Source organism: Perna viridis, chromosome 1 (genome assembly GCF_037379345.1).
Source record: "Perna viridis isolate PV_CMFRI_1.1 ecotype Kerala chromosome 1, ASM3737934v1, whole genome shotgun sequence".
NCBI classification, from domain to species: domain Eukaryota; kingdom Metazoa; phylum Mollusca; class Bivalvia; order Mytilida; family Mytilidae; genus Perna; species Perna viridis.
The window spans coordinates 58,003,469-58,015,471 of record NC_142445.1 but is presented as its reverse complement, the minus strand read 5'-3'; the positions used below and the strand labels follow the sequence as shown (position 1 = coordinate 58,015,471).

General features: G+C 32.9%; 1 protein-coding gene across 1 annotated transcript; it reads left to right on the top strand.

The window, feature by feature from the left end:
- Window positions 1-7,920: 7,920 nt before the first annotated feature.
- Window positions 7,921-11,559, top strand: LOC148629552 (uncharacterized). The gene is made up of 3 exons (XM_088564767.1): window positions 7,921-8,199; window positions 8,951-9,124; window positions 11,089-11,559. Exons 1-3 carry the CDS (start codon window positions 7,923-7,925, stop codon window positions 11,307-11,309), a joined length of 672 nt encoding a protein of 223 aa, XP_088420893.1. The 5' UTR covers window positions 7,921-7,922; the 3' UTR covers window positions 11,310-11,559.
- The last annotated feature ends 444 nt before the right edge of the window (window positions 11,560-12,003 follow it).

The following is a 12,003-nucleotide window of genomic DNA, read 5'->3' as shown; positions in this document are numbered from 1 at the left end:
AGCAATTTATGCCTGATGACACATATAAGTAAATATGGAACTTCGGGTATATTTTACATTTTCCTTTGAATTTGTGAAAACAAGATAAAATATGGCTGCATCCCGAGCTCCGCAAGTAGGGAATATTTATAACAAAAAAAGTCAAGTTATATCGCTGTAAACCGTGTGACTATGGAGTATTGTGTAATTGTCTGAATTGAGATTTTTTTAAAGAGTTGCGGGTGATAACATGTATTTTAATTTCCTTACTAAATGTGATTTTTTGGTTCCGGATCCCCTAAATCCGCTTTCTAGTTCTAATTACGATTTGTTAAAACCTTACCAAATCGCAGTCGAAAATTATATACATGTACTCAGCTGTACCAAGACGATAGTAACACAATTTAAAGCAATTTGTTGTTTACTCTGTATAGCTTACTTACTACTTGTCTTCAGTGGGATGACCCCCGACAGTGGAGTACCATTTACACCCAAAAGCATGAGGCATACGTTAGCTGCTTGTCGAAACATCCCGCCTTTCGAGTATGCCTCAACTATCTTACAGTTGACATGTTAACTATAAATAATTTTACTTTCAAACAACCTATTTCAGCTAACTAAGAACAGTCTGAATACCTAAACGATGAAATTCTTGGCATATTTAAAGGGAAAGGCCACTCTTGTATCAAGTTCGGCTCTTATGATAAATCATACCCACGTAAACAAAAATAAATAACTTTAATGCAAAATATGCTTTTATAAAATGCTCAAGGCTATGCAAAGTTTGAAATCTTCGAAATATATGTAAATAGCCATCTTGCAGAGCTCTTCTTTCTGAAGGAAGATCATAAGCAGACTTTATTGATTTTAACCGAAAGCTTCCGATTGGCTCGTGACGTCACTAAGTCGGTTTGGTACTGATACAAGTACTGCAAATAATATGTAAACAAAGAACATTCCGTAAATATTTCTACGATCCTGTTTATCTAATCACCATAGCACGATGACTTGTCAAGCTTACGATTGCATGAATGATAAAAGAGAAATGTTCTAAAAGTTGATCGGCAACAAGAACATTCTTTGGAAGTAGATTTTCCTATGACATACTAATCTTCTTGTACAATGTTGACTGATATTTACTTACATGTTGTGCCTCAATTTCATCTTCTATCTATTTTGGGTTGAAATTATTGGGGGAAAGTCCCAAATTTGAGATTTCGTCGGACATCGTAATCAATTATCTATCTACTTTTACTTTACAAACCGACTTCGTGACGTCACCACTCAACCGATCATGGTGGCGCCTATAGACACGGTAAATTCAAATTCCCTAATTTTAAATTGCGATTAATTAATTAAAAACAAGGAAATAATTTTGTTTCAATTTAATTTTCATGAACATTTAAAAGACCAGTTTCGATATTTATGACTTGCACAATAACATGGTCTTCTCCTTTAACAACATGTATATTGTTATATTGAAATACGTTCTGTTGCGTACACATAGTCTTATCATAGTTCTTGAGTATTTCCCCATATTATATCACCACCGACTTTAACTAAATGCAATTTAGTCTGATTCGTTTTTCAATTGTATGACAGTGATTCCAGCTCGGAACAAAATGTATACTATTGGTTATTATGTTTGTCAATAAGGGCGATAACTCAATGTTCCAGCTCATATTTTCTCCATGTTCTGTAATTTTTTCGCCAGTTCACTAGTTGTACATGAGATCATACAATATTACAATTGTCCTTGTGCATTACAGAGGAAAAAGATATTGTTTCATATTTATAAGCTTTATTTCTGAGTTTTGCTAGCTCCCTAGCCAGTCTAGCCCCTCGTTTTACCCGTTGTACCATAATAGCACACAGAGATTGTTTTGAGTATGCTAGCTGAATAAGACAGACTATTCATATCATAAATAATATTGTACCATTTTTTCTTTGAAACTGAATCTATACATACTTATTCAGATCGACCTATCTTGGCCCAGCCAGTTTAAACAAATCTTGTAACTGACCAAATCTATTTGCGAAATTGTACTTAACTAGTTAAATTATATTGTATATGAATATAAGTAACCTAGCCGCCTAAGACGGTATAGTAATACCTTTTTATTGATAATTACCATGGTGAAAATTAAAGTAAAGCTTTTGCTGCCTTAGTCGGACAAAGATTTTCTATTTAATCTGATATCTCTATAGGGAGTAAGAAGTTTTGAAAATGTTAGTCACCTCCCTTCTCACTTGTAAAAATATCCTCTGGATCAAAGTCGTCCATTGCGACTTTACAGGTTTTAAATGAAAGAGTAATCAAGATTCCGCACAACTGTTCAAAACGTTATCCTGTTTACCGGTGATGTCAAAGTAGATTTGATATAACGTTGTCAGTTGAAATTCTTGATCACGCACTTTATCCTCTAGTCTTTAATGATTTTCTTTGTTTAAAAAGAAAACTTTTTTTAATAATTATTACTGGCATAAAAAAATATGTGATTAATACATGGCCTTTTTAACATTGCCCTGGTTATTAGCCATCGGCCTGATTACAAGGAAAATATTAAGAAGGCCATGTGATTGCTTATACTATTGTGAAAAAAGTCAAAGTTTCTTTAAAATCTTTTAAAGATTAGTTCATTTAATTTCATAGCTGCTGTGATATTTCGAACATTCATAAGAGAACAGTTTTCGATAAGAGGCCAATCTATTCATAGAAATGAAGTGAAGACCTTGGACTATTATGCAACGCAAAAAACAGCAAAACATCAGTGAATGAAATAGATACAAAAAAGGAATACAAAGATTGAATGTAACTAACAAAATCAAAATCAAAGAGTTATCAGGACATTAAATTTTTTCTGATTATTTAGGGAATAATTTTATAACTAAATATGTCGTGAATTAAAATGGAAAAAAATTTAGCTTTTATTTTCCACGTCTTATTTGACGATGGCGAGGGCCGATATCAAATATTAGCTTTTGCACTTACCATCCTTAGTGGAACGACAATTCAATTTTTGTTTACATTCGATTATTATGAGTTGGTTGTACAAAAATTGAACAATGCCGAAACTGCTATGTTGATCGACCAATTTAATTTATAAAACGATACCTCTTTTAGAAACAAATCTATTCCAACCGTTTATGAATATCATTTACAATAAAATGCTAAAATTAATGTGAAGAAATGTGTTTTTAATATATTGATATTTTTTGTCCAAACCCTTAATACAAAATTAAAGTATATATAACAACAGATTATTACATTGGAAAGAGAAAAAAGTCAACATTTTTTTCAAATAATGGAAAATATAGTCTACAGCACCCAATTAAAACCTTGATTTTCAGCAGGAAAAAAAAAGATGAAACATGATGGTTGTTTTGTCTTATTAATTTTATGTATATTAGGAGTGACATGGGAATTGGATTATTTCATTGAAAGTTCGTATATTTGTCCAATTTATAAGGAAATAAAAAAATACTATACTGAGACATTTTCGGTGTTACAGTGTTCTTTTTTGTGTCTTGCAAGTGTCCCAACATGTCTACAATTTGCCTACAGACAGAATACGGGACATTGCATTTTGTTCAGAAGCAGTTTTGTCCAGGATCCGTTTATGTTGGATGGCAATTGGACATTATATCTAAAATCAAAATCAGGTCAGTTTCAAGTTTTGTTATGCCAAGAACAGATTTGCTTAGATAAAACAAACTTATAGAAAATTGTTAACGAAAAAATGCAATGTACACAATTGATTATTTCTTCCACATTTGCCATTAACAATGTTACAAAAAAAGTAAGAAGGGTAGGAACATCGTGAAAATGTCCTTGTTTTGTTTATTCTCATTTTTTTACCAAAGAACTTGGTACTGAACTGTGTATTTATTTCTTACACATTACATTTGACATTTCAGATTGCAGAGTTTCTGGATACAATTTTGAGTATCTCACTAATAGTTGTCTTAAGATATATAACACAAAGATGACCTGGGATAATGCAAGATCTACATGTCAATCAGATGGTGGAGATCTTGTATCAATTCTAGACAACAAGAAAGCTGAGCTAGTATTAGGAATGATCTCAAATTGTACGTTGTTTAAGGTAAACATATCTGTGTGCATTTGGGCAAAAAATACTCACAGACATCAAAATTCACGTGAGAACATGAAACATAAACAATCTATAAAGCCATATTGTTAAAAACAAAATAAAATACAACTTCATATCAAAACTGAAGACAAGGAATGCAAGACATCACACAAAAATCTAAAGCCTTATCAATATGAACTCCTTCAAAAAGCCGGAAGTTGCATTTGGTGTTCCGGGGAGGTAAGCACGTCCTGCTCATCCTGCAGCACCCGTCACATTGCATGTAATATCCATGCAATTCATTTTAAGTATCTTCAATAATAAGTAAAAAGCAGAAATCAGTGTACCTGTTAAAGAGATAGTATACAAACACAATATAAAACAACAATATAAACTCATACCATCTGTAAGGCAAAATATTGTTGTGAAGTATAATAAAACATTGTATGACACATTTGGATCTTTATCAGAGGAATTCTTTAAAACCATTTATCAAAAATATCCATTTATATTGAAATCTAGATAGCTTCAATTTTTGCTAGTTCTTAAAAAGTGATCATGCTGTCCGTTCGTCCCGCCGTATATGCGTCCGTTCCCAGTTCTAATCCGCAACTCTCCTTGTTTTTCTTAACTGTGTATGTTTTGGGGTATTCCATATGGTTTCTAGGAAGAGGGATATCAACAAGTGCAGTTAAAACATTGTGTGTACCATTTCATGCTCCATTTCATGCTTTGATTTCTCCAATTGATAGAATATACATATACCTAGCTTTGAAGAATATCTTAAATGTCTTAAAAACAGGTGCATTTTCATTGGTTTCTTGTTTTTTTTTTTCTTTTTTTTGACAGACACGCATTATCATTTGTTTCTTTTCATGTATTTTAGGTCTGAAAGCAGGCCTATGGATAGGTTTGAAAGATACTACCTGGGTGCATGGTCATGCTTATACAGGTCTATATGGTGTTTCTATCATTCCTGGCAAAGATGGACCATGTGTTCGAATTCGTACGGGATATTCCGGATCGGAAATTTTGAATAGTCATGAATGTAGTGAAAACAGAAGATTTATATGTGAAATCTTGGTTTCGTAGTTTTATTTATAAGATATATGTAAGAAGAATGTAGAACATTGGAGAAAAAACACTTTAACAGTATCAAGAAGTGGCTCTAGTTAGCAAGCCTGAAGTAATCAAATAGACGAAAAAATCCTATTATAAATAAAGAAATGATTGTAAATATTGTAAATATATGACTTTCAAGAAAAGGCATTTTGTTTAATCAGCTTTGTGCATTTCAGTGTCATGATAAAAGAAAATTTTATTATTAAAATATTACTTACATTATGGTGTCCTTTATTAAAATCCACAGTATAACACATTACACGTGTAGTTTCATGAAATAAATTTTAGGATCTTTTTATCAAGAACTGTAGTTATGAGACGTTGACTGTAGGCTTTTTAACCTTTTCATATTCATTATTTTATCAATCAATTTGATAAAAATGAAACTAGTAGTTTAAAAAAAAAGATGTGTGAAAAAACAAATGATCTTCAGGAAAGGGTCCTTTGCGAGTTGAGACAATCCGTTTAAGACGAGGTCAAGTGCGCTCATCTTAAGTCGTTCTTTTAAGCAATGAAACGTCTGAAAAGTGGCAACGTCATAGACGTATTCAAAACCTGCGGAAGAAAAAGAAAATTTTACAATGTGTAATGAGTAATGTAATGAGTGTAATTGAAGGGTCACGTGATGGGAAAGAACTCTTAGAATATAGCAAACAGAAACTATTTATTTCGTTGCTTGTTTACGAGTACCAGAGTAATCAAAGAAACCAAGATTCTTGAGGAAATCAAAAGAATGTAATCCAGGGACAAAGATCATTAATGGAAAACAGACAAACACAACAATGAACATAAAGTAACCAAAATAATGCATACTAAGAGTAATCAAGGGAACCAAGTTTATAGCGGTAATCAAAAGAATACAATCCAGGGACAAAGACCAGATATGGAAAACAGACATGGAGAACTGGGGGCTTGGACCAGGAGCACTGGTAGGGTAAGCGTCCTCTGTTTTTCTAGAAACACCCGCTGAGTTGCTCATACAAAGTCAAGTCCGGGGTAGACAAACGAGGAAAAGTAAAAAAATAAATGTGCAACTCGGACTCCACTAAAATCTGGGAGCATGGACCAGGTGCATCGGTAGGATAAGCGTCCTATGCTTTTCTAGAAACACCCACTGAGTTGCTCATAAAAAGTCAAGTCCGGGGTAGACAAACGAGGCAAAGTAAAGAAAGTAAATGTGCAACTCGGACTCCACTAAAATCTGGGAGCATGGACCAGGTGCATCGGTAGGATAAGCGTCCTATGCTTTTCTAGAAACACCCACTGAGTTACTTATAAAAGGTCAAGTCCGGGGTAGACAAAAGAGGCAAGGAAAACTATAACACGTTGAACAAACCAGTTTTCATGGTGCAGATGAATACACCATAGCAATCCACGAGTTCATTATGACGACCATAAAACTTCTGTAGTAATCTCGTTACAACATAATCCTGTTCCAGAAACCTAATTGTAAGAAGTCTTGCACAATACAAAAAGCCGGCGTAGTTACAGCAAACTCTGGCATAACATATGAGTTGTGATATAAAGAACTCCATACGCAGGTGCTGAAGTGATGTTGACACAAATGAAAGGAAAGTTGAAAATTCTGAATGAAAAGTCATCACGGTTGTCGTATAGTTTGGCAAATGTTTCCCTTGCCATCAATCTCAAAGTGTAGGTCAAGATATGAGGATGACTTCACAGTGGTGTCTGTAGTAACCTTTATATCAAGTTATTTATGTTAGATACGATGTATAAATTCCCCGAAACTAGGATTGTTTAACGATAATACGTCATCTTTATAGCGGACACTTAGATTAAAGGATTTAGCAAAACGGTGTTCTTTTATTTTTGGATTAGATCAGCCATAAAGTCAGCCTCATGAGAGTGAAAGAGTACGTCAGGACGTAGAGTAGCACAATTTGTTCCCGTTGGAATGCCGACCGTTTGTTGAAAAACGCGTCAACTACACTAGTCAAATATGTCGATAGTAAAAACATTAAAAAAATATCTTTTACAGAATATTAAGGAATATGATTGGTATTGTTTTTACAAAGTATGATGAATCTCTACCAAGAACTTCACATTTGTATCTAGGTGTACCTCTTTTAATAACAACGTTTTATAATGTTATTTGAGATATGGGTCAACTGAAACGTGCTATACACATGTAACTATGCTTATTGATTAATAATGATTGATAATTTCTCTGTGTTGGTGTTTTCATTGTATTTAAACTTTTATGCAAAAATTTTCGTTTTCTGAAGTTTTCTTTGTGCTTTCAAAATTTGTTGTGTTTCCCCGACTTTTCATTTTATCCGACCATGATGTGAAACTTATATGAATAATTTAGGTGATATTTACATTCGTATCCATTTTTTTCAAAATTAAGCTTTTAAGAGATTTATTATTTCTATAGCGATAAAAAGGTTGGTACTTCTGGTACGCCTTTCATGAACTGCTGCCATGCAACGATAAAGACTATATATGGTATATTAGGGTACGTGTAAACAAATCTGCCGAATGAGTATTTATTCGTTAAAAGTGCACTCATTGATTACAAAAGTACAAATGACTTAGATATTAAGGTTTATGTACATAAGCAAATGTCTTTTTCATTAGCAGTATTATTTTATTCTTTGGTCGAATATAAAAATCTCTATATCATTATAATATAATGCGATGCATAACCATTTCACATCTGATTTCTAATCAAAATTAGATGTTTGTTGTACAGTTATCGATTAAATGTTGCATATTTTAGTCATTCTGTTTCTTCAAAGACTGGTTTCAACAAAAACATTTCTAGAGTCAACGTCAGAATGTAGATACAACAATAGCATATACAGTTCATCGGCGGTTGTGTCTAAAGAGGACTGTTCAGCACAGTGTGCTAAATACCATCGCAGTCGGTTTGTTTATGACAGTTCAGCGAAAATATGTGACCTCCATACGGACCAGACGGTCCCATCAGTCCGCAGTGAAACTCCTCCCTCCAGACGTTTATTTTTGTCAACACACACGGGTAAGAACAATTTACTCATCAAACTCTATATACCTTAATATGTGCATTGAATTGATTTGTCACTTCTTAAGTTCTATGGTCTTACCGTGTTCGGTTCAAATCTTACAAACGACCTCCATTTTGTCATAGAGTAATCAAGAGAACCAAGGTTATAGCGGTAATCAAACGAATGTTATCCAGGGACAAAGACCAGACATGGAAAACAGACATACACAACAAAGAACATAAAGTAACTAAAATCATACATACAAGGTAACAAAAGTAAATGAGCAACTCGGACTCCACTAAAAACTGGGAGCATGGACCAGGTGCACCGGTAGGGTGAGCGTCCTCTGCTTTTCTAGAAACACCCGCCGAGTTGCTCATAAAAAGTCATGTCCGGGGTAGACAAACGAGGAAAGGAAAACCATGACCCGTTGAATACATCAGTTTTCATGGTGATCATATGATTTATCTTTTATCCGACTTGAGCTTCAGCTTGATTTAAAGTGAGTATCCTGAAGAAATGCTGACTCTTTCAGGGCAATTGATTTAAATAAGTATTCTGTAGTAGTGTTTGTGTTGTTAGCGTTTGTGTTTACTTTTCAATTATTTCTGTTGTTTTCTTTTTTTTTCTTTTTTCTTTTGCTTCTAGTTTACGTTTGTTTTTGGAATCATGTTAACATCTAGCAAACAAATAAATTGTTTCTATGATTGTACCATATGTCAAAACTTAGTTCCTTTGTATTTTGGACATACTTCACATTTCCAGACTGTAATTTTGCCGGATACGACTTCATCGAATCGGCAAAAATTTGTATAAAGTGGTATAGTATATCGAAAACCTGGTGGGAAGGACGAGAACTATGCAGAAGGGATGGTGGAGATATTTTATCCCTAGACACTGTTGAAAAATGGAACTTTATAGTGCCCCATCTATACTCCTGTAAGTACAGTTAAATTTATCTTTTATTTTAGTCTTCAAAATATTGTAGGTAAATATATTTTAAGAACTATATATGTTAGGAAGGTTAAGATATGTAATTCTATTATATTTACTTGTCTTATTCTTTATTCGACAGAATTGAGGAAACGTAACACCTTGGTGTTCACGAAACAATATTTTGTGTATGAAATTGAATTAAATTGATGGTTTTCCAGCTTTTAACAAAGTGAGTTTTTTTCATAATTGCAATCGCCCTACTTTAACTCAACCACCACCATAACATATTTCATCAGCTTAAGAGCTCATCGCCAATTTTATATGGCAATTAAAATGTTAAGTACACATTTAGAGAAGTGATGTGGAGTATTCTGTCCCTTTTATAACGTTGGAAGTTGCAAGCTAATATTAGACCCGGGCTGATATTATGTTATTTCCTTGTCGTCAACGGCAACGTCATCGTTATCAGCCCGTTGTCAAAGGAAAGTGACGTTCCGATTATGAATCAAATAATGTGTTTTACAAATGAAGGAATTACATTTAGATATGACTTGATATAGTCATCTAGAGTGTTTTTTAATGATTTGAATATGTCTTGAGAAATATTATGACATTGCATTTATCCATGTCATCCCTTGCATAAACATATCAGCCCCCGACTTGAGCCCTTGGGATTAATATGGCAGTTTCGTGTAGATACTAGGGCCTGTATGGTTAATGCAAAATAAAACTCTATTATTATTTTAAAACCACTCAAATTGTGTTTACGCAATGTAAACATGAGAAGAACATATGATAAAACCCAAATTTCTTTTTTTATTCAAAAAGAGGGTCAACGTACCTTCCTTCAATTTTGAGTTTTTGTCATATTCAGTTCGTTTTAAATGTTATTTCCATTCAAATTGTAAAGATGACAGAAAAGGAAAAGGCAACAATGACCGCGTTATACGTATGATCTATTTTATTTTCATAGACAAATGCAGGTCTTGCTCTGCATATAGATGCAAATAAAAGAAAATTTATTTGTATTATGCTTTTCAGAATTTCTTTTTGAGTCTTGGTTTTATGTAAAAAATTCCAACATTACTTATGCAATTATTATACTAATCTCATAGACGTACATCACAAAAGTTCAAAAGTCCATCAGGATTTGATTGACTAATATAAGGTTTCTATAATTAGTCATATTTGAGTAATATATCATGTCTTATCTGATTGGCAACCCATTGAAGTTAACACTTACCTAATTTCACTCACTTCCAATGTGACAAATGCAGCTGGTTGAAAAAAATGTTTACCTTTCCGGAACACATGATGTCACAGCTGGGTTTTGTGGGAGTTAATATTGCAAGCGATTTAGTTTAAAGTGCTGTTTTGTTTTTCTTGTCTTCAGTTCATTTATGTAATTGCATATGTCAATTGCCTTCGTCCTATTTTCACGGTTTTTTTTTTTTTAATAAAACTTTGATTTTGATGTCAGTGAATAAGCCATTTGCTAATTTGTGGTTACTAGTCATCATTTTGTGGTTTTTTATTAAACCGCTCAAACTCTATATCAAGACAAACTGATTTCCATGATTTTATTACTATTACAAGAGTCGAGCAAGACAGTCTAAAGGTTATTTTTCGATTACTCGAAAACTTAAGAATTTAAATTTCTTCTGAAATTTATCCAGTTTTTAACTGTTCTTTTGAGCATTTGAGATAACAGTTTAATTTTTTAACAGTTTTGGGGCATTAAACCAAACATTACTATAATGATTTTGATAGTTCAAAAATATTTTTTGCTACTAAAGAGTCACTTTCCTTTCAGCGGTTTAATTGAAAATACCATATTATGACTATTAATCATAAATGGGCAAATAAGCTATTGTCCTATTATTTCTTGCCGATATGCATATATTTACGGACATAAATTCCAAAAAGCAATATCATGGAAATGTTTTGATGAAATTAGTTTATTTCAGGTCCTTCCTCAATGACATGGGTTGGTATGATTAATGGATCGTGGGTAAACACGGTGCCCTACCACAACATATATGGGTTTGCACCAGAAGCTATAGGTATTGGAGTCAATGATTATGATCACAGCTGTGTACGACTAAGGTTATATTCCACACAAAAAATTCTTAATGAAGATAACTGCTTTGATGTTAAAAAAGTAATTTGTGAAATTGTTGTTAATTGAGACTAACCGTTCGTTAGTGACGGCTCGAGAAATCATAGTTATTGAAATGGAATGAGTAGTATAGTTTTTCCAAATGTTTTTTTTAGTATAGTTTTTTTTTTACTATAGTTTTTTTTTAGTATATTTTTTTTTTATATAACAAATAAAAAAATCCGTTGATCATTTTTATTTCATTATGTGATTAAATAACTGTTTAATTATCAACTTAAGTACACCTGTAAAGCCTACAACAAGGTATAGAGCCAAAATACACAAAATAAAGGTAAAAAGAAGAACATGATTGAATACATTTGTGTCATTCTCAACTGACTGCAGTTTTAATTAATGCTTCGTATGCAGCAAATTCATGCTTATAAAACTATATTTACAAAAGTGCATTTACTAGTTTTTTAAAATACATTCACTCATTTGAATTTTGGCTTGTGGAATAGATCTTCTCATTGAATAAATAAAAATTAAAACTGTGAATGCTTTTAGTAATTTTAACAATTTTCTGAACTTAAACCAGAAATACTGTAAGCAACCTCACAAAACCTATCCTCACAAATGGAATTCAGATGAAATGGAATAAAAAAATCTCCTGTGATTTTGTGGTTTAGAAAGTAATGCGCTAACGAGGGTGACACAAGGCAAAGAGTAAGCAAAAGGGAACCACGATTTTGCAGAAATCAGAAGAATGTAATCCAGGAAGAAA